Raw genomic sequence first — 25,557 nt, 5'->3', positions numbered from 1 at the left:
TTGTTTTAAGGGAAGCTTATATCCCAACTACCACAAGTTATCCATTTTGAATGGTTTGTAAAACAAGACATGTTAAAATAAATAGCATTTATTTAGTGTTCCTGAAGAAAAGAAAACATCAAGATAGCGAATCTTCAAAATCACACCCCTAAAGCCTGATCCTCAGAGGCAGTTTGACTCACAGTTTTTGCAAGAAACTACTTGCAAGTTTAAGTTGAAAAGTTTTGGGAACAACTTGCTTAGAAAGTTTGTTATCAAACCCATCAGTTTCAAGTGCAGCTTTGGCAAGTTCTGCTCTAACTCCTTTAGCTAGAAAATGGCGTAGGCAAAAGCAATGAAGATTTATGAGGCTTTGAGGGGAACATGAAAGAAAGACAACCAAAACTGATCCTTTTTTTTCAGACTGCTACTTTTTAAACAATAGTTAAATGCTGTTTAAATAAATGCAAGGTTGTGCTGCTACTGAGAGCTTGATTCTCAACACAGAGCAGTTGCTGCAGACAAGCACAGCTATAGGTACAAAACAAACACAAAAGTTAATGCACAAAGTCATCTCAAAAAAAGTTTATTAGCATGATTAAAAACGAGAAGAATGACAGTAAGAGAGAAAGCAACTTATCATGGAAGAATATCCATTTGAACAGTTTCTATTCAACAAGGCTTGAACTGAATCGATCACTTTATTGCCAGATTGCACTTGTTTTGTTTAACAACAGTTCACATTGTATCAGCTTCATCAGCATTAGGACTATTGCTTTTGTTTGGATCTGACTCCTGTTGCAGGTAAGTATAAAAAAATATCCCCCATTGCTGCTGGACTGCAGAATTACCGTTGGATTGTTGGTTTAAGAGCTGTTATAAATGAAATTCTCAACTGAAAAGTCTGTTTAAAAAACAACCTTTCCCCCCCCCTAATCGCACTACAAAGGAATACATTAGTGTTTTGGCCTTTAAATTTCTTACATGGTATTTATTTAGCATGGCAGTCCCCAAACTCCCTCCCTTTAAAAAACCATAAATCAAACGCCTCTTTCAGGGGCTGCTTCTTGGGTTAGATCCTGGAGATTTACTTCAGACACGCTTACACTGGCTTGAGGACGAAGACAGCATCATCTAGTACATAGTAGTCATTATACATGTCACCTTCACATAGGTATGGCAGTCTGGTGAAAGCCTCTATGGCAAAACCAGCTTTACTGAAAACTTCTGGCAGGCTGTTCACCTGTTCTTCCCAAGTGTGCCCTTTGATTTCCAAAACTTCTGAAGGCTTTTCCCACTTGCCACCTACTGAGAAAACAAAACAGTTTGGTTTAAATGATAAAGAATCCTTTATTGTGTGTTGTATTTTCTTGCAGAAAGCATACACACAAATAACATTCCATTCCACAACTCCAGAAAGCCATTTGTAGAGCTGTGGCAAGATCAGTCCAAGGTTTTGCCTATTGTTCTGAAGCAGCTCCTTCTAAGGTTATCTTCTGTTCCCTTTTGAACTAGCAGTTCTAAGACTGGTTGAAAAGTAGCTTCCACTAGTGAGGCTGGTGTTCAGCAGACACAAACAGACAATTTAATGAAGATCTTTCCAGGCATTATAAACTTCTTCCTTTATGCCCACTGTCTGGCCAAAGATGGCTTCAGGTAATCACAGTAAATAGAGACAGCAAACCAAGAATTATGATTTTCTGTGAAGCTTCCATCAGTAGACCACCACATTCTAATGAGTGGCTACAGAATCTTTGTTCCTCCAGTGGTCACCTGCTAGCTGATGTGGTAAAGGCTGCTTAGGATCCTATAAAATTAAGAAGCCAAACACTTGTAGTATGCTGCAAAACATATTGTCACTTGTTATATCTGAGGGAAAGATCTGAATGATTAAAAGGTACAACTCCCACAAGTTCAAAATGTAGAACTCTTCCCTCATTTTCCAAGTAATGTCATCCACAAATAACGAGTGTTCTCTGCCATGGTCTGTACCTTTAACTAGTTTCCTAAATGCAACAGCAAACACCCTTCTAAACAGGAAGTTCTACATCTTGTGATTCAGAGAGTTCTGCAACTCCAAAGATTTTTTAAGTTCCTCTTCCTTCAAACAGAGTAATTTCCAGAGAGAAACAAGAAATGGCATTTCTGAACAAATTTAAGAACGTGCTAATGCTGGCGTTTGACTGGATTCTGTACGGCACTGGTAAGACTTCTTTTTTAAAGCTTCTTCCATCTCCCCATAGAACAGCAGTTAAACAAGACTGAAAATGTTGTGATTATAATTTGCAATATAGCTACAAAATAAGAGCAGTAAACTGTTTTGCTGAGAATCAAGCTAATTTCTGCTATCTCTGTACAACTTCCAAATCCAACAACTGGTAGCGAATGATATTTTCTTCCTTAAGTCTGAAATGCTCCTGTAATCTCTGATTTTGTGGACAACTCCTGCTGCACTTCCCCGCAAACAACGCTCTAGCAGCACCGTTTCAGGGCAGGTGCACTTGTTTGGGAGGGTTTGGGAAGTTCACCAGATACTATCTACAGGAACTGAAGCCACAGCATTCTGCTCTGCAAGGTCACCCAGAGCCCTAGGGTAAGGTGGAAAAGAGAAAGGGATCAACTGCAGAAGCACAAGCTACTGCCTTTCACCACACAGGACATAGCATCAACAGCATGGAGCTGCCATGGAATGGCTCTGAGGTTCATCTGACACAGAAGCAGAGTTTCATTTTACTCCTGCAGAAGCTGCAGATGCTGAATCCACTTGGATTTGGTCCATAAAATACTCATTGAGAAAAAATATTGAAGGGACAAGGCTGATTGTCCACTGTGGACAGGCTTATAAATTGGGTATCAACAGCAGATTAAGACTCCAGTTTATTTTTCTTCTAATTTGTTATTTACCAGGAAGTAGAAAATGATTCTTTTAAGCTACTACACTGCAATAACCTCAACCCCATTGCTTAAATAACTAAGCAATTTATTTGAAAAAATAAAAGATATCAAACCAATATTTAAAGTCTGGATTTCAATAAGGACTTCAAAAACATCCTCCCAGACCAGTTGTATTAAACCTTACATTTCAGTTCCTTAACTAGAATTCTCTCCTCTAACCTTCCTGTTTTCTCTGCACGCATTTTGAAATGTCAGGACTGACGAGCAGCACTATTATCCTTAGAAACTGAGAGACAATATATGTGATGAAGTGGAAGAAAGTCTAGGAACTGTTATGAATTCTAAGCAATGTGGTTAAGTTGCTATATTATAAATGTTTGCATTTATGCCATTTCCACTGCCCACCATCAGGCTGCCTCACATGACTGAGAGCAAGAACAGCAGAGCAGTGAGAAACCCCTGCAGAACTTCTCCACTGAGCATCTAGAGTTACATCACACAACACTCACCCCTCTGCTGACCATTACCCACCAAAACCATTTCGGACTAAATTCAAAGCAGGGAAGTACAGAGGCGGGTTTTTTTTGGTTTGCTCTAGGGTCAAAGGAGACATTGACATAGTTTTAGACATGGGGACACAGGAAATTAAGCACATTACCACATAGATGAAACTGTTGTGAGAACACATGGGCAAGCTGTAAGAATTATCTAAAACAAAAGTTTGTTGGACACAATCTTAAAAATTGAAACCCAGTTGATTTTCCTCCTTTCCTCGGATAAACCAGAAGCAGCTTATTTTCATTTTAGACTCTGCCTTGCTTTTTAACTGTCCCTCACCTTATCACTTGTTTATTCTCAATAGGTGCCACAGATGCATGCCAAGTCACTGTAACACAACCCAGATTTCAGGAAGCTGACTATTCCATGCACACTGTGCTCATAACATGTACTTTTTCCGCCTCTGGATGCTCCTCATCCTCACCTCAAGTTCTATGGTTTCGCTTTTTAACTAATAAACATGAGGATTTGTGTACTCCTGGATGTAAAGATCATCAGAAGTACAAAGTAAATTTATTATCAAAAAATAACATTTCACTTCAGATCAATGATCTGACTGTACATGACAATGCTGTTTATATCTGTGGAGTGGCATATTTGGATTCAAGCTCACCCCATTCCAAACAAACGGGAGATGGAACATTACTACAGAAAACAGGTCAGTTTGATCGTTTCTTTTTAATGAAGCATATTAAAAGAAATAATCTTTCCTAAGTATTACTTTTATTTACACTTGCAAGAATGGCACTTAAGGTGGAAACACAAACAAAACTGTTAGAATTATACTATTCCTATTAAAATATTAATAGTAAAACCATGGAGGGATTGTACAAGCCAGCATCTTAATTAACCTTGTTTGCCAGTTGAACTGTTCTGTCATGATGCCAATGACCAGAATTCTACAAAAGAAAGTTTTGTACTCATGTGATTTAACTACACTGTACATGCTTTTACATAGACTTTAATGGCTATCAGAAAGGAAGTCTCGACAGAAAAATGAGAAGTAGAGAAACTGACATTTAGTGGAAATAAGTGCAAGAGAGCACAGGGTCTCAGAAATAGGGAGTCACTGGGTCAACTTGAGAAGTTTTAGAACCTTTGTATCATGTGCCTTCTACTTTAAAAAGTGATGAGACTTACATGAATTACATTTCAGTTTTAGATGCCTAAACTGGAAAAAAGCCCAAACAAACCTAGCTGCATTATTACTTTCCCTGTACTCCTTCCTTTATCTAATTGCACTTCTGGAAAAAAAACCCAAACTTTTAAATGAATATCTGAATAAACCTTATAAGAGCAGAAAACTGGTTTCTATTCTCTTTCTGCCCCTGAAGGATGGGTTCATAATAAAAAAAAACACGTCTCTATTGCCCTTGTAAAAACTCAGGGAAACAAAAGAAAAGTCATCTCGCTAAAGAAACTATGACTGAAAATGAACCAGAAAAATACTGATGGCTATAAGGTTTAATTCCTCAGAGGAAGGGGGCTAAAATGTTGAATCTTAAGAAAATTACATTAATCGGAACTGTCCTTTATTCTAACACTCACTTTTAATAAAGGAGCAGAGAAGCAGCACAGCAATGGAAATCTCATCTTCATGATCATCGCCTCATCCTTGCTGTTTCTATACAGCACTACTGTATTCACATTCTTTGTAGTCTACAAGGTAGGCTCAAAGTGATTTTTCTGATTTTGTTCCTTCTGTAACTCTAAGCAGTTTTAACATCTCCAAAAGAGAAGAAAACAAACCAGAAACCCCCATTCCCAGATTCCATAACTTTCATGATTAAGTTTGAAAGAGTTGGTTGGTTGGTTGAAGTTCATATGCTGCACACATCTCCAGACTCCATACCTATACTCTCAAAAGCAACCCCATTTTCTTGTTTCAGTAAAGTGGCTAAAATAAAAGGTATTCTAAAGTTAAAATTTACCTGAGAGTATTAGTCATGAAGTTGGAGATTATCTATCAAGGCACACTGGAAAAGCAAAGCTAGAAATGAACATCGTAACTCATCAATTGTCTGGATTAGTTTCCAGCAAAGTGAAATAATTTAATGTCAAAGTATTTTTTGTGTGCTGCAGTAAAGTTAATGCACACTGATTTTACTTGTGTAATGAAATTGTATTCATACATCATACACACACAGAAGAGAAGACATCTTGGTAAAACTGAAAACCATCAGAAACTTGGAAGAGGCTTTATGCCTACAGGAAACAAACACCTTAAAATGAACCTGGTTAAAAGTTATATAACTGTTGGACTATTAATTTTCTTAAAATCTAGAATAACATTTTTGTTTAAAGACAAACATCCAAAGCTGCAACTGGAATCTTTACATAACAATGAGGTTTTGACACAAAAATGAGGACTTCACAGTCCTATGATGTGGTAAAACGCTTCTTCAGTTTAGTGATCACTGTCTAAGCATAAAGACAGTCTTTCTGATTTTTATTTTTCTTTAAACTGAGTGAAGTAGTATAGTGGGAAAAATGAATCAAGCCTTCTTCAGAGGAAAAACTGATATCTGTGATGCCACTGGTTTATTTCTGAGAACTGGCCAGTGCTTCAGGCAGGCCTCACTATATTCGAAGCAAAAATACTTGCAACATCTACCACAATGAGCTGAAAAAAAGCTTTACAGGCTTGAAAACTTCCCTGATTTTCCAACAATGTAAGCTTATCTAATGAAAGACTTATCTACAAACTGTTTGACTATCCTGCTGCCTTAGCAGCTGGCTTCTCATCTTGTGCTTTAACCGGTTTTATATTTCCTCCCTCCAGTTAAAACCAGAGCTGCTAAAGAAAAGTGGGAATGAAGACCAAAGAGCAGAGAACGGTGTATGTCATCACTTTGTTTGCTTTGTCTGTGTTTCAGAGTTTTGTTTGTTTGTTTTCTGTTTTTAAGTATCTTGGGCATCACTTTTGTGATTAATTGGTGATTCAGTTAAAGAGACATTCAGCAATGTTAAGGCTTCACTTCAGATTTGTACAAAACTAGTTACTAATTTTACGTTTAACTAATGTAATGGATTGGTTAATTTCTTTTTAACAAACTGGATACAGGACAAAGTCAATCTGTGTAAAGGCCATCTCCAGTACACAGCTTCCTTGAGGTTTTCAGTAATATTGTTTCAAATTTCTTCTGAAAATAACAGCTTTTGTTGTTAATTTTGTTTGTTTAAATGGTACCTTTGTGTACACCCCAATGAGTTCCAAAACAAGTCTATCAAGAACCTCTATCAGCATGTATCCTTGAATAAAAATCAGAAACCATGCATTTAAATCTCCATTAAAGAAGGTATATACATTAAGAGATGTAGTATCCATGTAATTGAAAATCCCTCTACCTGACAGACCATATATTCTTGAGGTGTCATTTAGTAACATACCCAAAGATACATACAGGGGGAAACTAAAAATCAGAATTATGCAAGGCAGAAAAAGATATTTCACCCAACTTCAGATGTAGCACTGACCTGAACTGTTTTCAATAATTTGCAGAAAATCAGTAGTGGGAGAAAAATTTTTCAAGCAATTGCCCAAGAACTTCAAAAGCAGAAGTTTGCTGAACATTGCCAACAGCCTGTAAGTATCTACCTACCTATTCTGAAATTTAGGGGGGAAAAAAAGGGAACTGAGGGTTAAGAGTACACTATTTCTATTTCCTTTGGAAATAGACTTTTCTCTTTTAAAGTTGATAAAGGTCTAAAAAAAGTATTCTGTAAAACAGTCAAAGGCATTATAAAGCATACTAAATGGCCACATATATACAATTAAATATATATGATAGTATATACCTTATAGAATGTATGTATGCACATTTTAAAATGAAGCTTCCAAAGACTTGTATTTTGCCAAGAAGAGGCCTCAACAAGCAGTTCTGGACAGTTTGGTGAAATGCACAGAGATATTACAAGTTAATTTCTGAAAAATACCTCCATTGCAGGTCCTCTTGCTCCCTTAGCCCAGGGCAGCTGGGTGATAGAAACCTAACAAAACTGTTATAAAAGCTCTACAACACTCTTATAGATGTTTCTCCCTCCTTCAACTTACAGAGCCTAAGCTAATTATTGAACATCACTGGGCAAAAACACACAACTTATTTCATCATTCCAAATTTATGCCAGTATGTCTTATATAGCTGTGTGACAATAATCTTGCATTCGCCATTAAATTACAAAAAACAACTTTAGAAGCCACACGCATTTCCAAGCAAAGAAAATGGCTTCTCTTGGGAAGAAGAAAAAAATCCTGCCTCAAAAAAGTTGCTTGTCTTGAGAAACAGTATCAGTCCTTTCCTATTCTAAGCACGGACTGCACCACTTCAGAAATGCAAGGAGAAACCAAAAGAAACATAGAACAAAGTCACACACTTCTTTATGCATTTTTATTTCATTTATTTCTATACAGCATCAGTTGTTTTCCTCTGTAATAACCCCTTTCAAGACTCCAAGTCCCTGCTGACATGACTTGGTCCTTGGTTTGAGCATCAGATATGAACACAGTGAAAATAAGGAGTATGTTTTACTGCCTCTGTGCTCCCTGGAGATTAGTAAAAGCCAAGAGGAAAAGAAATGTTTTGAATCTTACAGAAGGCTCACGGACAAAAACAACTGGATAAAGTGGGGAGAGAAAGAAGCTTACTGAAATAAGTAAAAGGATGGAGTTTGCCTCAAATCTGAAATTCTATCTTTATTTTTTAAAAAAGTCCACTTCAGTAATAAAATACTTCTATATTTTCCCCCTAGGATGATTTGGAAGATGACACTGTTTATCAGAACAGATGAGCTTGTACGGCAGTTCAGATTTGTTCAACGTTTCTCAAGCGAGCAAAGGGGCAGATGAAGAAGATAAGCTTCTTCAAAGACTTCCTTTGCTTTAAAAAGAGAAGAAAACCTTGCAGGGTAGTGTTCTTCACGAGTGTTTTCTAAACAGTTCACCAAAACCAAGTGAATTGTACATTACATCTATGTTGTATGTTACTCCCATTTTCCATTCTGCAAGAATAAGAGCATGGGAAAAGTCTTCATCCTTCAGAAGATCACTGATAATGATTCATGAAAGTTTCCTTCTTTGTTTAGATTTAATTCTGGGTCCTTTCTTTTTACATAAATTTACTTGTATTCCTTTTCCATGAATTGATCATTTGTGAAAGATGTATGATAATTGACAGCAACGGAAAATAAACATTTCCTGGGTGAAATTCTGGTTTTAGTCATGTTAATGGGATAGTTACTGATGTAACAGATAAAAAGATCACCAATCACTGAGTCTTAAAAACTGCTTAAACAGATAAAACCTCATGTATTCTGTAGACAGGCATGCAGAAAAAACAAAGGCAATTTAAATGCACCTACTACCATGGCAAAGCACATTTGGGATGGGAGCTTCCTCCTAGTCTATTTAGGAAAAGAAAGTAGTTGTTATTGTGAGAAGGTTGCTCCTGCAATATTAAAATTCTGTTGCTTAGACAGACAACCTCCTTCTTCCAGTCCTACCATCCAAAGTCAGGATTACCTGGAGCACCAAGTTTCGCCTTTACAGGTCCTTTCAACATGGACACAGGCATGAAAACAGAAGTATACTACCTAGTCAAAGTAGTACACTTTTTAAAAAACACCAAAAAACCAACAAAAAAACCTCCATGCTTCTTTTTTTTTTGGTAGTTACTACCTAGTTAATCTACAAAATCAGCACTTCTACAAGGGATCTGTTAGTATCAGGCACTCTCCCTAATAAAGAACAGCTGCATCTTTTATCATCATTTAAATAAAGCAATGCTTTGTTTAACAAACGATACAGCGCTTCTCACTTCAGTGAGATGAGAACTGACAATTGACACAAAGAAAGGCTTCATCTGGCACAGTACTGTTTCCAGCTCAATTTAGTACCAAGTATTTCAGGAAGACGGAAAATACACCTTTGTCTTTTTATCCCTGTCAATCAATCACAAGGATATCAATGCGATCAAGGAGCAAATTCCCAGTCCCAGGCTGCTGGTGTTTACTGCTTCTGAAGTATGGTGTGTCTGGCATTTTTGGCTTAGGGAAACTTAAACTAGTCTAGACATATACTATCTAATAACACCTTTATAGAAATATGATGTCTATATCTGGAAAGACAAAGGATTTTTATATGACCCTACGTGAATAGCTCTTAAAAATATAAAGTTATAACAATAAATATTCTTATGAGACTTGTCTAACACCTTATCTATGATTAATCTGGCTTACCTGGCAAATACAGACATGGGCAGTAAGTGCATTACCTGTTGTTCTGTATGTTGAAAATAAAACCTCTGAAAAGCCCCAGAAAGAATTTATGATTAAGCTACTTTGGACTCTAGGTGTCACTGTCATTCCAGAAACAGGAGTCACTGCAGTACATTCTACCTCCACCTCTGCTTCGCTTTGTTCTCTTAAAGCAAGTTTTGTGTTATGCACATCAACAGTTTCCACAAGTACTCCCCCATTATATTATGTGTAATAACCCAAAATTTCATTTGGATTGAAATAATTTTTCCATTTCTAGAAACAAATCAATACACTGATCAAACATCTGCCTCATCATCTCTCTTGCATTTGTTCCCCCCTCTCATATTCAGAAGTTTGTCTAGAAGGATCCAAACTGGTTTTAATTAGCTGCTACATGAAGTTGAGCCATGCAACCTTCTCCTCTTTGACTGTTGCAAGTGTGTGTTTTTTGTTAAATACAAAGCATACATCCATAGCTAACACCTGTTAAAGTGCATTGTCTTGTAAAACAGCTGAATGAAAGCACTGAAAACTCTACACTCATTTGTACATCATGAAGATGATCTGGCAGGTCACTGTCTACTTCTTTAGACTACGTTTGCACAGATGTTAAGTAGGAAAGTTTCAGTGGAAGGCAGTAAGTTTCATGTGTGCTATCTGGCACTGTCTAAAGAAGTTTCTACGAGCCCATATGGGTGACACTGGTAAACAGATGTATGAATATGTTTTTAAGTTTTAGAACATATTATGGAAACAAAAGTGCCTTAGGTGCAGTGACTGATCTTCTACAAGTCACTACCAGACACAAATTATGCCTTTGGTTTACAAGACGTCACACAACAGAGCACAACTTTCCACAAGTAGGAATGACCAAGTTAAAGAATCAGTAAACAGGTTACCAGTTCCTTGCAATTTATAAATGTAACACTCTATTCTCCTCTCAGTATACTGCAGGAGATTAAAGATGAAAGATGTAAGCAGACTTAGAGTAGTTTCTTCCTTATTTACCTCCTGTTTATCCGGGAAGTTGCATGTGGTCTGTCAGGTGGTTACCCAAGAATGTGCAGAAAAGTAGATGCTGGGTGCAACAGCAATTGCAAAACACGCTGGTACATAGTTTTGAAGGTATGCAAACAAAAATGCCACCCAAATAATTTCTCAATTTCTGCTTCTAACATGCCAATGAAGGCCTAGAAAGGCACTGCTGTTATTTGGAATTTTGAAGACTTTTAACGAGGAAGCCATATTGTTCCATGTTATAGGAGTAATAAGTTGTAACCAAACATGTTTGAAATACTGTACAGATATATGTCAACTCCTTTATCTCATTGAAGACACTTTACTTCTCAGAATAGTTACAAAACTATATGTTTAAACACCGTATCTTAAGCCATTCTTCATGTGACAGAATGGTATTTTTTATACTTACACACATCCCCTCACCAAAATACCCCTGGTATTTAAAGAGAGGAAAAGAGATTCCATTTGATGTTAAGGTTATTAGTTCTGTATCTGCTGGGCATACATGCCTTTCCACAGACAAGTCTTAATACTTGAAAGCTAGTGTCTAAATGATGACTGGTGAACACCAACCTTCTGGAATTCAAACCACCTTTAGAGTGTCTCAACCCTATTACCAGGCATCTAAAAAAAGGTTTCTTATCTCTTTTGAAGTTTAGTTGTAAGGACACACATGTATTTCTTTAAAATGCAACTAGGGGAAATAATAGAGTTTCAGCACTGAATTTTACATTCCAGTTACTAATATTATAGGTAGTGATTGACATTTTGTATTAGTAAAGGCCTACATTTCACTGGGAGACCTCTTGTTGGAAAATTAAGGTTATCTCCCTAGGAATTTCTAGGTGCAGTTCATCTGGAACACTTGAAACAGTTTGACCTGCACTGCTCTGTTCAGCACTACACACAGTTCTGATGGTTTTCCTCAACTGGCTGCTAGAGACAACTGGATTGGGAGGGTGTGGAGTCTCCTTCCCTGGAGGTCTTCAAGATCCACCTGGACATGTTCCTGTGTGACCTGATCCTGCAGGGGGGTTGGACTAGATGATCTCTAAAGGTCCCTTCCAAGCCCTACCATTCTATGATTCTATGATATCTATATGTCAGCAGCACAGGGCCCTAATTAGGGATCAGTTTTCCCATGTTGCTCCAACACAACTCTAATGTGGCCTAGAGAACAGGATATGACACTTAGAAATTTGAGTTTTGTTGGTGCCAACAATGTATGTTGGGGAAGTAACAAAATGGTTTACATCAAGCGGCCTATCTACCTATGAGTTCATCCTCCTGAACATGCACCACACAAGTTATTTGTAAAAAGAAGAATTAAATCAAATACAAACATGCCATTTCATTGAATCATAGGGGTAGGGGTTGGAAGGGACCTTTAGAGATCACCCGGTCCAACCCCCACACAGAAGCAGGTTCACCTAGATCAAGTCACACAGGAACATATCCACGTGGGTCTTGAAGACCTCCAAGGAAGGAGATTCCACAACCCCTCTGGGAAGCCTGTTCCTATAACCTATAAATGTTTTCTTTACCTGCCCAAATAGCTATTACTGTGAGTACTTACCATTTTCCACATACGGGTGAAACGGCAGAACTAATGCTAGAATGACTCTGCCTCTAGTTGGCTCCAGTACGCTTCTAATATCTTTTAATACAGTCAGTGGTTGATCACAGCGATCCAGCAAATTCAAACAGCTGATAACATCATACTGAAATCCTGTGTTTTGCCATTCATTTATACCAAGCACCCTATAAAGGGAAAGAGACACAAGATATAGTCTGTTAAACAAATGTAAGCTGGTTTCAGAGATAATCACTGAAGACAAAAATTCCTTATGGATGTGTTGACAGTTCAGTTAAGGTCATCCACCCAGGCAATGAGAAGAGACATACAATCCTTCTAGTTCTTTTGGAAAAGAAAACTGAATCAATGGTGGGCATGGCCACACATTCATCCATATAGATCTTTATACTGCCCTGTAATAATCAGGCAATAAAGGAGACAAAAAGTCCCAACCCAGGTATTGAAAATGTGTGTTGCCCTAGAATAAAACTAAAGATACTACTCAAGGAAAAAAGCTGAATTATGATCAATGGATTGCTGCATTCCATCCACTCTGATTTACCAGTGAGGAAACACAGATTGTGAAGCAGCTGTTATGTCTCCACTCCCAGACAAGTGAAGAAAAGAAACCCACAGTTCCTTCATTCTTTGGGTTGAAGCCTAGGGTTACAGTGCCTGAAATACTAACCATTACTCAATAAGACTGGATCTGCTGCCTGCAAGAACCTCCAGGAGTTGTGACGAGTTCAGAACAAAGTACTGAAAAGTGCTGATGGTTTGTGTTACTAAGTATTATTCAATCTTAAAAGCAGGAGCTAAGCAGAGCAAGAACAAAAGAATCTTTACACAGTCATCTATACTGTGGGATTAGACAGACCCAGATCATTGAGGTATCCCTATTACCAGGATTCAGTTTGCTTTCTCCACAGTACCTGTGTCTTCCTCTTGCTATTTTGGACTGTTCACCTGAATTACATCTTCACTTCAAAATGGTTGAGTCTATTTTGTCTTAACTAATAACAGGGAACATCTACATAACAAAAGCACTGGTAAGAGTGAATATCAGATGTGTTTGTTTTCCTGCTTTTGCACAGGTTAACCTTTTCAGTATTGATCAAACAATAGAGGAGTTGACTGAAAATACTGAACTGATTAAATATTACAAATGGATTTCTTTGCTGATGCCTGACGTAAAGGATGTAGGAAGTATTCAGTACAATACCTGTATTTCTTCTTCTGAAGCTGCCATATCATAGTTTCAGACAATTCAGTGGCATAGATTTCTTCAAAGTGAGGACTCATGACTTTAGTGACTTCTCCATCCCCAGCCCCTAAATCCAGAAGTCTGTGGGATTTCCATTCTGGATTTATTTTAAGCAGTCTTTGAAACTGTTCTGGGGAAAAGACAAACATTGAGCCCCTTCCCAGCAGCCTGAAACATAAAAATATGAAATGACTGATTTTGTACAAACTTCACAGGAAGTACAATGAAGTCATTTAGAATGTGCTTTGGCAGCAACCAGTCACACATAATAGTAGACAAGGTCACTGCTCATATAAATTTTAAATCCAGTTCAACTTGCCTTGCACTTGTCAGAGATCAAACACATAGCCACATGCAGTTACAGTGGCTAAGACTTCAGCAGGAATTTGATTAGGTAAGGAAGAGCTCATGGGGTGCAGCTCAAGAAAATTATCACATTAAAAAAAAATAAAGAGGAGGTAGGGGAGAGAAAGAGGAAAAGATAAAGATTGAACCTTATTTGTCACATTTGCAGATTTGAATCTCTGCCACCTACCTTAGAAAGCAGATGAAATAGTAGAGGAAATAAAATGGCTGCAGACACAGAAGTATGCACAATGAATGAGGAATAGGATGTGGAACTAGGAGGGAAGCCAGGGAACAGATTGGAAGAAAGGGTGGGGGTAACACTGCTGGACTGGCAAAAGAGATTGGTTTTTTTAAATTGTACGTTACAATGGTTTTTGCTGCTTTCTGCAGATCCTGCATTCAACATAAAAAGCTGTGGAACAGAAAACAGGCAACTCATTAAGGAATTGAGTAGAGGTGACAGTTGGATTCCTTGTGGATCAAGTCAATGACATATCCGCCCATAACTGTTTGAAGACTACACAGTGACAGATTTCAGCTGTCATTGCAGAATTCAGAAGATGAAAGGCTTAGGAGAAGAAGCAGAGGAAAAAGAACTGGTCAGTAAAAGACTGAAGGTAGATAAACACTATTATTTAAATTAATGTTGGATAGCAGGTTAAACTTAAAGACAATGAACAGAAATCTTTTATGGTGAAGGGGAAAAAAGGTAAACAAAGATAAAAAGAATCAAAAGAAAAACAAAAGTGAAAAGGAGGTGGTGTGAGAAAGACTGACTGTACTAAAAACCAAAGAAATAAACAAACAAAAAGGAGAGTATCCAGAGTTGTACAGAAGAAACTAAAGCAGCACATTAAATGTATAAACAAAATACAGTACATTTAAGTAGAGTCCCCTTACAGCACACTCATGTCAGTCCACACTGTATAATTGGCTCATAGCTATTATTCCTAACAGCACTATGAGGTGTTATTCAAAGCACTGGAGAGCCTTTGGAAAAAAAAAAAAGGAAGAGAAAGGAAGAAGAGGAGAACAAAGGAACCTTCATATAAAGCTCCAAGTAACTAAGAAAGCCACAGGGAAGCTCTTAAAGTCATCCAGTTAGAAAATAAGGAAAAAAGATTCTTTTTTAGCATTAGTAGACAGCTACTATCCTTGGACTGTGCAGAAGTATGTAGCAGGTGCACAGGTGGGAATGGTGAAGCAACCAGGTAAATGTAACAGAATGCAATCTTCATAAGGTCAAAACTGATAAGCTGATAAACACATATCTGAATGGGGTGATGTGAGCAAGGAAGGGCACTGATTTTTTCTGAAACAATACTAAGGTATCCACAGACAGCTAAACTCTCCTGAAGCCACAGGAGAGACTGATGCAGTAAGACTAGGAGAATACTGTTCTATAAACTTCTCTTTTCCTGCCTCCCTGATGTTTCCTCAGTCAAACATGCTACATTAGAAGTTACTTGTTCCAAGTACAGTTTTCACACAAACTGAGGTGAAAGTAAGTTTTACAGAACAAGAGAAAGGACAGAATTCTGTTTCACACTAGTGTTACCAGACCACACTCAGCACACACTTACAAGGCTACCCAGTTTTGCAGTGGGTGTGCACACGCTCTCTAGTAGAAAGGGTTTTAGATGCAATAGAGAACTGACTCAATACAGCTATCTTCAGCAAAGTCAATCACAACAGGAACTGATACAAACACAGCAGCAGCTAAGAGGCAAGGCAGGGCAGGGGGAGAAAGCAGAGTGAAGTGGGATACATTGTCTAACAAAGAGAACACTGATTCAGAAAGAAATTGATACAAATAAATGGTTATAAAATGCAATTAGAGTTCTCTGACTGTCTCCTATTAATTGCAATTACCTCCTCTGTTTCCCCATATTGGAAAAGGTGCTCTTCAGTTAAGAGGGTTGGGCATGAAGAACACAGGGCATTTCAAATCTGTTAGACTGGGAAAGGGAAAACTACAAATTTGAGATAGGCTGTCAGATCAAGGGCTAGAGCTGAACACTTCAAAACTCTCAATCCAAACTGTATTTAGTTTACCTAAGATTGACTTACCCATTGATAGATGTTCTAGACATAAAGAGGCTAAAAATTGAGGACATGAAAGAGTGATAGAGCTGGATGAACAGCCAGCCTGATTTCTCAATGCTGTTGTTTAAGAAGATCTGTGTTCCTTGGTCAAGGTAACTCTGGACAAAAATAGGCTGAAGGGATTCAGACAACTGTTCTGTGTTGCAGACATACCACTAGAGAAAGAGATAAAGGATTATTAAAACGTTCAGCAATATACAATTAGAGTGTTTAAAACAAATTGAACACATGGAAGGACATTATAAATCTCTACAAATATAAAAATTTAGTTTTATCTGCAGACTTTTCAACAAGTTTCAGGATTAATTTAACTTAGATTTGAATTATAATCAAGTGAGGACTGATTACTTGCTAAGAAAGGGTGGTTTTAATTTTTATCTTAATCATTATCCTGTACTTTGAAGGCTTCTACAAAGTAAATTCCCTAGAAAGCAAACACAGATCCTCTATGCAACAGCACCATGCTGACAAAATAGTCTGAAGTGGGATAACATTGTTTTCTATATTCCAACTAGTTCTCAACTTTTCCCTGGGCATTCCCTGCAAAGAAATCAGCAATCACATCTGCATGATTTTTTCCAGTAAAGGACATAAAGAATCCAATCAATTCTTTACACTACAGTTTGTCTGTCTTACAGTATTGCTGGACTATGTTTTTTCACCTATTGGTACGAACAAGCGGGTCCACATGTCTTTCAAAACAATTACATCTATGAAGCTGCCTCCCAGCATCTCTACTAGACAAAGGAACAGCTTCTCACATCTAGGAATCAGTTGAAAGGCAGCTCAATACTTTCATGCTGGTAAAATCTAAAGCTCAAGCTAAAATGGGCCATGTATTACCAGGTAACAACCACTCCTATGCAAGCTAAACTACTCTGATATGCAAGCTATTGTTCAACTCATTGTGAAGAAAAAGAATGCCACTTTTTATATCAAATCTAGATAGGAAAGTAATAAACCATGTGATATCCTAATATTTTACTATCCACATGTAAGGCATACTTAAACTTCCTTAACACCTGCTTTATGTTCTTTTAAATGCAAAAAACTTGTGCAAGACAAAGCAAATCTAATGGTAAGACCCTCATGGCCACCTTTTTCACCTCCAGCAAATGCCTGTAATGCTGCAGCACTCTGGAATGCCAGCACTGATAATGTAATTCAAAAGGCTGCTCATTGCTAGGTTGCAATTTCAAGATAAAAACTCCCTCCACTCAACATGCAGTAGTTACAAACAAAAAAAGGAAAAGGCTTAAATGTAATTTTAATTAAGAATGTCACTATTATTTTTCACTCTCCTACGCTTATGTAGAGTTATTGGCAGCCCTTCTCATAGAATCTCTAATGCCATTGTGTCTGTTTTCTAATACCAAGAATTACTCCCTACAGCTGACACTCTCTTATCTCCCCCTTAGATCTTGCAATAATGTTCCTTAATCTAGCTGCATGCGTTTACTGTGCAGATAGGGAGCTGTCAGTGTCCTACAGAGAAATGGAGAGTTTTAACAGAATCTTATAAAAATGCATGAAGAACAGCAAATGGTCAGCTAGGGTAACTCCCCAATGATTTAACACCTAAGGTTGTGTCTATAGCCATACTATGGAAAATGTATGCTCATATCCTGATCCCTTCAGATTTGTTGTACCTCGTTGAGAAACAGCCACTCAACACGTCTACCCAGCATTCAGCAGAATGGGACTCTCAGCCACCACTGTAATGCAAATAATAATGGGATAGGATTCTTATTCCAGTGTCCTGCTGCTTTCACAGTAATGGTGCCAGCAAGCAGAGGAAAGCAGACAGCTGCACCAAGATCATTATGCCAGATTCACAAGCACAGGCTCCATCAAACACTGACCCAAAGTAGCAAGGGATGTCAAGACCCTTCAGCTAAGGAGGGAACATATGCCTGCTTAGGTTTACTTTGAAAACCACTTGCATTTCTGGCATTATCAGGCTCTCAACTGTACTTTCAAACATACTTGTAGGTAACACAAGTAAGTGGTCTTTTTGAGCAAGTCTGTAGCACATGCTGGAGCCTGGCATAGGGATCTCCAAGACTGCTGATGTCCCAATTTGTCTTCTCTCACTGTAGTATAGTGCTAGTTACACAAATCAGCAGTGAGTCCCAAAAAGAATCCTTAGTGAGTCGTGATGAAGCACTAGAGCAGCAGCCTGTGTACTCTGTCCATTCATCTTGAGAGCCGATTTCCAAAGCCTGGTAGAAGCAAATGATTCCAAGGAGTTGAGGAGTGGGCTGGGAGTAGGTTGCCAGGTTCACTCATGAGGCTGCTGCATACATGTCCAGCTATATTGGACAGGTTTGGTGTGGCTCAGACTATCTACCTTTTTCAACATGTTGGCATTTTCAATATAGAAGAAAATGTATTCACCTATCAGAGCTTTGGGAAACAAAGGCTTTGTTACATATGCAATATGAGTGTATGTATGCTGTACCAGAACCATACACCTTGGTTCTGCACTGAACTGTCACCTGTAGTTCCAGCATCTGAACACAGAACCAATAGTCCTACAGGTTTTGCCCTTAAGACTCCTAAATATTCCTATATATATATTGACTTCATGATTGTCAGAATGATGATGGTGAGAACTGTAAGAAGTTTGTTTCCAGAAATTAAACTGTGTTTCTAGACTTCCTTTGATTTCTGTCTCATGGTTAATCTGAACAATAAGGATATTGGCAACTGCTTATATAACACTACTGAATAAGTAAAATGACTGCAAACTGTAAGAAAAGGGGGGGAAAAAGCAACACAGGATAAAACTAAACCAAATTTCAAATTACAAAACTGGGGAACAGCAGATTAATTCTGAAATCACTTCCTCAGAACAGAAATTGCTTTTGTTTTCCTCCACATACAATACACGAAGAGCCCTTTCTGGCCACATGACGGAACACATATCAATCTCTTATATCACAGCAGCAGCAAAGCTACAGCACAAAAATCTGAGAATCTACATTAAGACCTTTGTTCTAGTAAAAATTACAATTATTGACAACTTTTGTCCAATGTTAGTGAAAAGAAGAAAATGTTCTTTTCGCTAACAGATGTAAAATTAGTAAGTTGGTATAACTGCACAGAGTGGAAGTACCTGGGACCTCAGCATGCAATCCCTGCTTATAAGTAATCTCACAAACTCAGGAATCATAAATCTTACTAAGCTTACTAAATAATCAATATTTTAGGTTTAAAATCTCGATCTAACAAATCAGAAATTGAGAGTATCGACTGCAGACCATCATCATCTGCAAATGACATAATCATCTCCATAATCCATTTCCTTCTTTGACTTGTCTTTCTAGTACAGTTTTTAACAACACAAAAGACTTTCAGATTTTCTTTGTTTGCCAGCAGGAAGCTCCTTCTGTAAATCTTTATTCTGTGTCTCTTTGCAGCATGTATTGAATGATCTGAACAGCAGATCATATTCATTAAACCCCAGTCATACACTCAGTAAGCAAGATTCTGGGCTTCGGTGTCTACCCAGAGCGCTTTAAAAACTCCAGTAATGGATCAGCTTGAAGAATTATGGTGCATAATTATGTTCTTACTTTGTACAGCAGTCCTCAAGCATTTATGCTGCACCCTCTTCATTAGCTCATTTCTGTATGTTTTACTCAGCACTAAAAAGTTTAATTATCCCTTCTGAAGTCCTGACAGGTTTTCAGTCGTGTTTTGGTAAAATGTAGTGCGGATTTGAACACACTTCAAATGCAATCACATCACATAACCGTTGCATTGCAGGGGTATAGTCTCTAACTTCTCCACAAAGTACTGATCTGCGTGCCTATACTGCCCAAACATAGCACTAACCTTTTATTGCAGTCATATCACATTGCAAACTACTTTCTACTTTGCCATCTACGATTGTTCGAAGACCTCTGTGAGCTTCGCAATTGCTCACTGTTTTTCCTCTAGGTACACCAGTACTAACGAAAAACGTGTCTCTGATTACACACCCACCCTATTCAACGCCGCCTGCAAAGTTCATTCAAGTGTATTCGCAGAGTTCAGCAGGAACAACGATGGTTTACGACTCCCGGGTGCAGCTCTGACACCCAACCCGACGCACTACCGGCCTCGGGACGCCGCGCCGGTTCCCCATCCCGCCCTTACCGCCGGCCTCGCTCCGACCACCCCAGCCCACAGCACGCTTCGCGGGCATCCAGCGCCAACTGCCTGGCCCCTGCGGCTCTTCAGCCCCAGTACGTCACCTCACCTCCCCAGCAGCTCCCGGACGTATCTCACACGGAGCGCACACGTCAACTTTCTCACCGGGAGGACCAAGCTGTTCCCTCTCTTTGTCTAGCGCCGCCCGGCCCGATGCCCCCCTCAGCCCGCACCGGAGCTTTCCCCCGCGGCTGCCGGTACCTCAGGGCGCCCCGGCGGACGATGAGCCCCCCTCGCCCGCCCGCTGTCCCCGCCGGAGCTCCCGGGTTCCCCGGGGGCGGCGGGAGGGAGGCAGGGAGGGAGGGAGGGAGGCCCCTGTACCCGCCGGCGCCGGGGACCCCCCTCCCACCCCAGCGCCGCGGGGCACGGGGAGGGAAGGCGGGGTGGGGGAGGGGAGGGGCGGGAAGGGCGGCTGCCTCTGAGGCTGTACCTGGTGGGTCTCCCTGGCGCCCGGGGCTGGCTGGCTGTGGCTGCCCATCATATTCACGTAGAGGGACCTGGATAAAGGGCTCCTCAGGTACCTGGCAGGGCCAGACCACATTCTCCTCCTCAGCACCCACAGGAACAGGGTGTAGCAGCCCAGCCAGAACAGCCACAGTCTCATCGGGGGAAGCGGCGCGGAGTCACCCTCTCCCGCTGCCGCCGCCTCTCCTCTCCATGGCAGCGGCGGCGCCGGCAGCACGCAACTCGCCCGGCTCGGCTCGGCTCCCCTCCGGGGCCCGCACACCCGCTCAGGGCGGAACTGGCAGCGCCGCGGCAGCGGGGGCCGACCGGACGGCTTCGCTGCGACACGCCGGGGCCTGGCGCGCACCCGTTCCCTCCCTTTCTCTCGCCAATCACAGGGCGGGCGGGGCCGCGGCGCGCTGCCTTCAAACGGAGCGGAGCGGCCTGGCGGCAGCGGCGGCTTGGCCGTGCCCTCTGCCTCGGTCACTGGCGGCTTGGCCGTGTCCTCTGCCTCGGTCACCGGCGGCAGCGGCTGGGCTCCCGCCGCCACATCCCCACCGGCCGTCGCGCGCCCTGTCACCCGGGCTGGCCTCGGCCGCGCGCCGCCTCAGCTGCTCGGGGCCCTCCCTGCAATTAGTACCTTTCGTTAATTAAAGTCCAGCATTTCGATTTGCGAAATTCTTGTCTGTTACAACAGCAAGTGGTGGAAGATGGAAACGTTTATGCTTCATGTAAAGCTGTGCTTTGTGCCCACCTTTCATGTACACAAAAATCCGAGGTTAATAAGCATGGAGGTGTTGAGCCAGCAGTTTGCCCAGGTGGCCAAGAAAGCTAAGGGCACCCTGGCCTGGATCAGGGAACAGCGTTGTCAGCGGGAGGAGGGAGGTGATCGTGCCCCTGTGCTCGGCTTTGGTGAGGCCGCACCTTGAATGCAGTGTCCAGTTTTGGGCCCCTCTCTACAAGGACATTGAGGTGCTGGAGGGGATCCAGAGGCTGCTACCAAGCTAAGAAGGGACTTGGAGCACATCTCATATGAGGAACAGCTGAGGGAGCTCAGGCTGTTTAGCCTGGAGAAAGGAAGGCTCAGGGGAGACCTTATCCTCTCTACAGCTACCTGAAAGGAAGTTGTAGTGAGATGGGGGTCGGTCTGTTCTCCCTAGTACCAAGCAATAGAACAAGAGGAAACAGCCTCAAGTTGCACCAGGGGAGGCTCAGGCTGGATATGAGGAAGAATTTCACTACTGAAAGGGTTGTCAGGTATTGAACAGGCTGCCCAGGGAGGTGCTGGAGTCACCGTCCCTGGAGAAGTTTAAGAGACAGGTGGATGGGCACTTAGGGAAATGGTCTAGGGGTCAATAGGGTTAGGACAAAGGCTGGACTTTATGATCTTAAAGGTCTCTTCCAGCCAAAACTATTCTATAATTCTAAAAAGCCCCAAACTACCAACACTTAAAGATAAATTGGGGCATCACAGGGCTTGCTTTTCAAAAAGAACTATCTGCAGATGAAAGGCCATGACCGAAATAGAAAATTCAGCTTCAAGTCCTCAGACATTGCCATTTTTCCTGTGAAAGCTTTACAATGGCTCAGTGTAAACCTTACTGCTCATGTGCAATTCCTGTAACATTTTGTTTTACTAAGCCTTCTTTACAAAGATCACAGCCTGGGCCTTGTGGCAGGAGTGTGAGTCGCTGCATGGGAGGATCCAAGGCCCTCCATCTGTGATTTTTCTTTCCTGAAGCTGTGAGATGTGTGTGCAGAGGAAGGTGAAGTCACTGTGTATTACTTCAGTCAGCCTCCTGCATCCCACCTCTGTGCATGGGGATGCAGTGGGTTGTAGTGGAGACTAGTGGGTAAAAATGTATCCTTAATGTAACCAGTACCCTGCAGAGGAAACCTAGAACAGATAACACTCATCAGAACATTTTAGTCTGGGAAATGACAAGCTGGATAAACATCTTTTGGCTTTTCATATAGCAGCATGTGCCTTTACTAGAACAAAAGCTGTAGTTACTGTGGGTTTGGGTTAGGCAGCACAGCTTTTACTTCTGCTCTAATGAACATAAGTCATTTATGGAATATAACATAAAAAGTAAGGAATATTGTATAAAATTGAAGGGGTAAGAAAATTAGACAAAGCCTATCTCATTAATGGAAATCCAGCATCAAGGCTACATCATACCTTATAGCAGAAAAATGCTTCTTAACCACAAGCAGCCAGGATCTTTTCCTTTGATCACATTTGAAAGGCTGAAATCCAGCCCATTAATTTCCTGGTAAGGATGAAACTGGAAGTCAGACCACCATGGGATCGTGGTTTGTACCTGTAAGATGAAGCACTAATCACGTCCAACCTTGATTATCCTGGGAAATCAGCAAAACCAGAGCAACAATAGAATATTGCCAGAGGATTTTTCTGTTCATTTGCACTGATATTTAACCTCCCCGAGGAAAGTTTTTGACGTGAGAGCTTTAGACAGCTTTTCACACTTATTTTTTTTCTCCAATGGGTCAAGATGTCTTTTTGGTCTCTTTATTTGGTTTGGGATTAAGACTCTCCTTCCTATGTATGTTCTTGTTTGAAAAGACAGATGAGCTTATTTTTTTCCCTCTAGGAATGAAACAACTTTATAATCAAAATCCAAAATGACAAAGGATAAATTTACTGCTTTTTGAAGAGACATCTGCTCACAATATGTAAACTGATACATAAAATTGCTTCAGGTTAGTTATTAGTTACATGTTGTTCACAGGGAAACGTAATGTAATTGCGTGTAAAACGCAGGTAATTAATTGCATATGAAATCAATTAAGAGATGTAGTAGCTTTTGTCTTTGCATTGTTAGTATCCAACCTAGGTATGCTTTAATGAGATTTTTCAAAGTTCCTACCCAGCGTTAGATTTGTTATTAATATTCTGTTGCAGTAGTTGTATACTAAGCATATTTTTCTCTTGACAGGCTATAAAGAACACACTACTCATGCATAGTGATTTGGTAGTGATTTGGATGTATTGTCATTTGCATATAGACTGATGGAATTGTAACCAATTGCTGGACAATTTCAGAAAACTATTTGTTGTCTAATTGTATGTACATGTCATTCAAAGCAGTTAGTGTGCTGGGAGAGGATGTCCAAAAGAAAAAAGGAATCACTTTTTTTTATACTTTCTTAACTATTTAGCATTTCTTCTTTCTTTTGGCAGGACATTTCTATGATCACTTGAATACCTAGAATCCAAAAAGGTCCAAAACATACCCAAAGGCTTTAAGACAGCCTGCATTTGCTTTGTGGTGATCACAAAGTGCCTGATGTTCTGGAGCAGGACTAGCAGTGACAGGGCTGACTGCACAGCCTCATGTATTCAAAGATGTTAATCTGCAGCTTTCCCCATAAAGTACAGCAATAAAACAATTTTCCCTTCTGTTATTTAAACAATAGGAAGAAAGTGATTACCAGAAAGAGGTCTTTAAGACAAACACCCAGAGATACCCATCTAAAGTCCTCTCTCCAAAAGTAACCCAGGAATCCTTGTTTTGGGTCTCTTAAGACAATTCTTACCCAGTCTCAGTTGAATGTTCCTGTACAAAACCAGCTAGAATTCTTTTGACTGCATGTACTGCTGATTTTTTTCCTGAGCTGGCTTAATTCTGTAAGAAAAGAGATGGAGATTTGGCTTATCTCAACTGTTCCTTCCCCTTCCTGCTTGCCTTTCCTGACAGCACCCATTAAGCTGTGCAGCCATATTCAAATGTAAACATCCTACTAGCCATGTCAACATAGTATATTCATGAATCACTGAGCAGTTCCAAAATCAGCACAGCAGGACACTGGGAAGGTCATTTTGTACAGGAGGAGAACAGATGCAGGCCTGCAAGCTCCACAAAACAGAAATATATATTTTTCCTACTTAAAATTAATTAGGTTTTGTTATGCATTCAATGTTTTCATTCTGTCACTAACCATGTATTATGATACCACTGTATTTGACTAACTAGTGTCTATTCGATAATGCCCTTTAAAATCTAGTAGACACTTTTGCCTATTGATTTTCAATACAGAAAAATTCATTCAGTGTATTAAGATCCAAATTCTCAGAATTTATAAACTCTAAAGCATCAAATTTTTCATTCTCTGAAATTAACACTGCATTTCATATTTTATATTATACACACTTAAATGCTTCTTATCAGTTACAAGACTATTTTAGACACTCTTAAATTATCAAGATTAAATTGTGGCATTTTTCCAGCAGCAGGACTTCAAGCTCAGATACTATAAGCTAATAAGGAGAGAAAGTAGACAAACCAGCTGTTGCAAGACACTGAACTTTTGCCTTTGATCATCCTTTACTTGATTCATGGCCAAAACCAATCATGTAGGTTTAGCAGAGGATAACAAAGTTTAGTGGGTGACAGAGAAAAGGAGAATAAGCGATGTCAGTCATAATGTGTTGCCAACCTTCTATTCTTGTAATAAGACTACCACCTGAATTTACAGCAGTTTTACAGTTCTCTTTTGGAAAGACTATCAGTGCAATAAAAGACACTTTTTTTTCCTGCTCTTACAGCAAGAGAAATAGGACAGACAAATAGGAGAATAAGAACTAATTAATTTTTTAAACTGTTAACATTTTACACATTAAAACATTTGTATTTCTCAGATTTGTTTTCTAAACTATTTTATTCTGCACAGTTAATCTCTCACATCTTAAGGCCATATTGCTCAGAAATCTTTGACTATTTCCCTATCTTGATTCTGAAGATGCAGCAGTTTATAGAGGCTACTCAAACTGTGCCTTCAGTCATATCACCCCTTACTCCTTTCTTATTTCAGCAAATAAAATGGTACCTTCAAAAAACATTTTCCAGGAAAAAAAAGTTCTGATGATTTTAAAGTATTCCTGGTATCCTTT

At 39.8% G+C, this 25,557-nt stretch overlaps 2 protein-coding genes across 3 annotated transcripts; one reads left to right on the top strand and one right to left on the bottom strand.

Annotated features, from left to right (window-relative positions):
• Positions 1–549: 549 nt before the first annotated feature.
• On the bottom strand, positions 550–20,925 carry METTL9 (methyltransferase 9, His-X-His N1(pi)-histidine). The gene is made up of 5 exons (XM_061993326.1): positions 20,629–20,925; positions 15,966–16,156; positions 13,506–13,715; positions 12,284–12,468; positions 550–1,287 (listed from the first exon to the last, which is right to left on the bottom strand). The coding sequence occupies exons 1-5, from the start codon at positions 20,800–20,802 to the stop codon at positions 1,082–1,084; spliced, it is 966 nt and encodes a 321-aa protein (XP_061849310.1). The 5' UTR covers positions 20,803–20,925; the 3' UTR covers positions 550–1,081.
• Positions 2,091–8,624, top strand: IGSF6 (immunoglobulin superfamily member 6). 2 transcript variants are annotated; one of them, XM_061993133.1, is made up of 6 exons: positions 2,091–2,182; positions 3,737–4,090; positions 4,992–5,098; positions 6,215–6,271; positions 6,935–7,018; positions 8,182–8,624. In XM_061993133.1, the coding sequence occupies exons 1-6, from the start codon at positions 2,116–2,118 to the stop codon at positions 8,218–8,220; spliced, it is 708 nt and encodes a 235-aa protein (XP_061849117.1). In that variant the 5' UTR covers positions 2,091–2,115; the 3' UTR covers positions 8,221–8,624. The 2 variants fall into 2 exon arrangements, with proteins under 2 accessions (XP_061849117.1, XP_061849118.1); XM_061993134.1 differs by lacking the exon at positions 8,182–8,624 and having other exon boundaries at positions 6,215–6,269; positions 6,935–7,013.
• Positions 20,926–25,557: the final 4,632 nt, after the last annotated feature.

The sequence above is a fragment of the Colius striatus genome, chromosome 3 (genome assembly GCF_028858725.1).
Source record: "Colius striatus isolate bColStr4 chromosome 3, bColStr4.1.hap1, whole genome shotgun sequence".
Taxonomy (NCBI): Eukaryota; Metazoa; Chordata; class Aves; order Coliiformes; family Coliidae; genus Colius; species Colius striatus.
Note: the sequence above shows the minus strand (reverse complement) of the source record. Positions and strands in the feature narration are given on the sequence as shown.

Bases quoted from the DNA above. Each gene is read 5' to 3' on its own strand.
- IGSF6 (XM_061993133.1), top strand. From the start codon at position 2,116: ATGGCATTTCTGAACAAATTTAAGAACGTGCTAATGCTGGCGTTTGAC. The intron at 6,272-6,934 runs GTATGTCATCAC...AATAATTTGCAG, and splicing joins ACCAAAGAGCAGAGAACGGT to AAAATCAGTAGTGGGAGAAA. The intron at 7,019-8,181 runs GTAAGTATCTAC...TTTTCCCCCTAG, and splicing joins CTGAACATTGCCAACAGCCT to GATGATTTGGAAGATGACAC.
- METTL9 (XM_061993326.1), bottom strand. From the start codon at position 20,802: ATGAGACTGTGGCTGTTCTGGCTGGGCTGCTACACCCTGTTCCTGTGG. The intron at 13,716-15,965 runs GTAAGTCAATCT...TTTATGTTTCAG, and splicing joins TCTAGAACATCTATCAATGG to GCTGCTGGGAAGGGGCTCAA. The intron at 12,469-13,505 runs GTATTGTACTGA...TTCCCTTTATAG, and splicing joins CTTCAGAAGAAGAAATACAG to GGTGCTTGGTATAAATGAAT.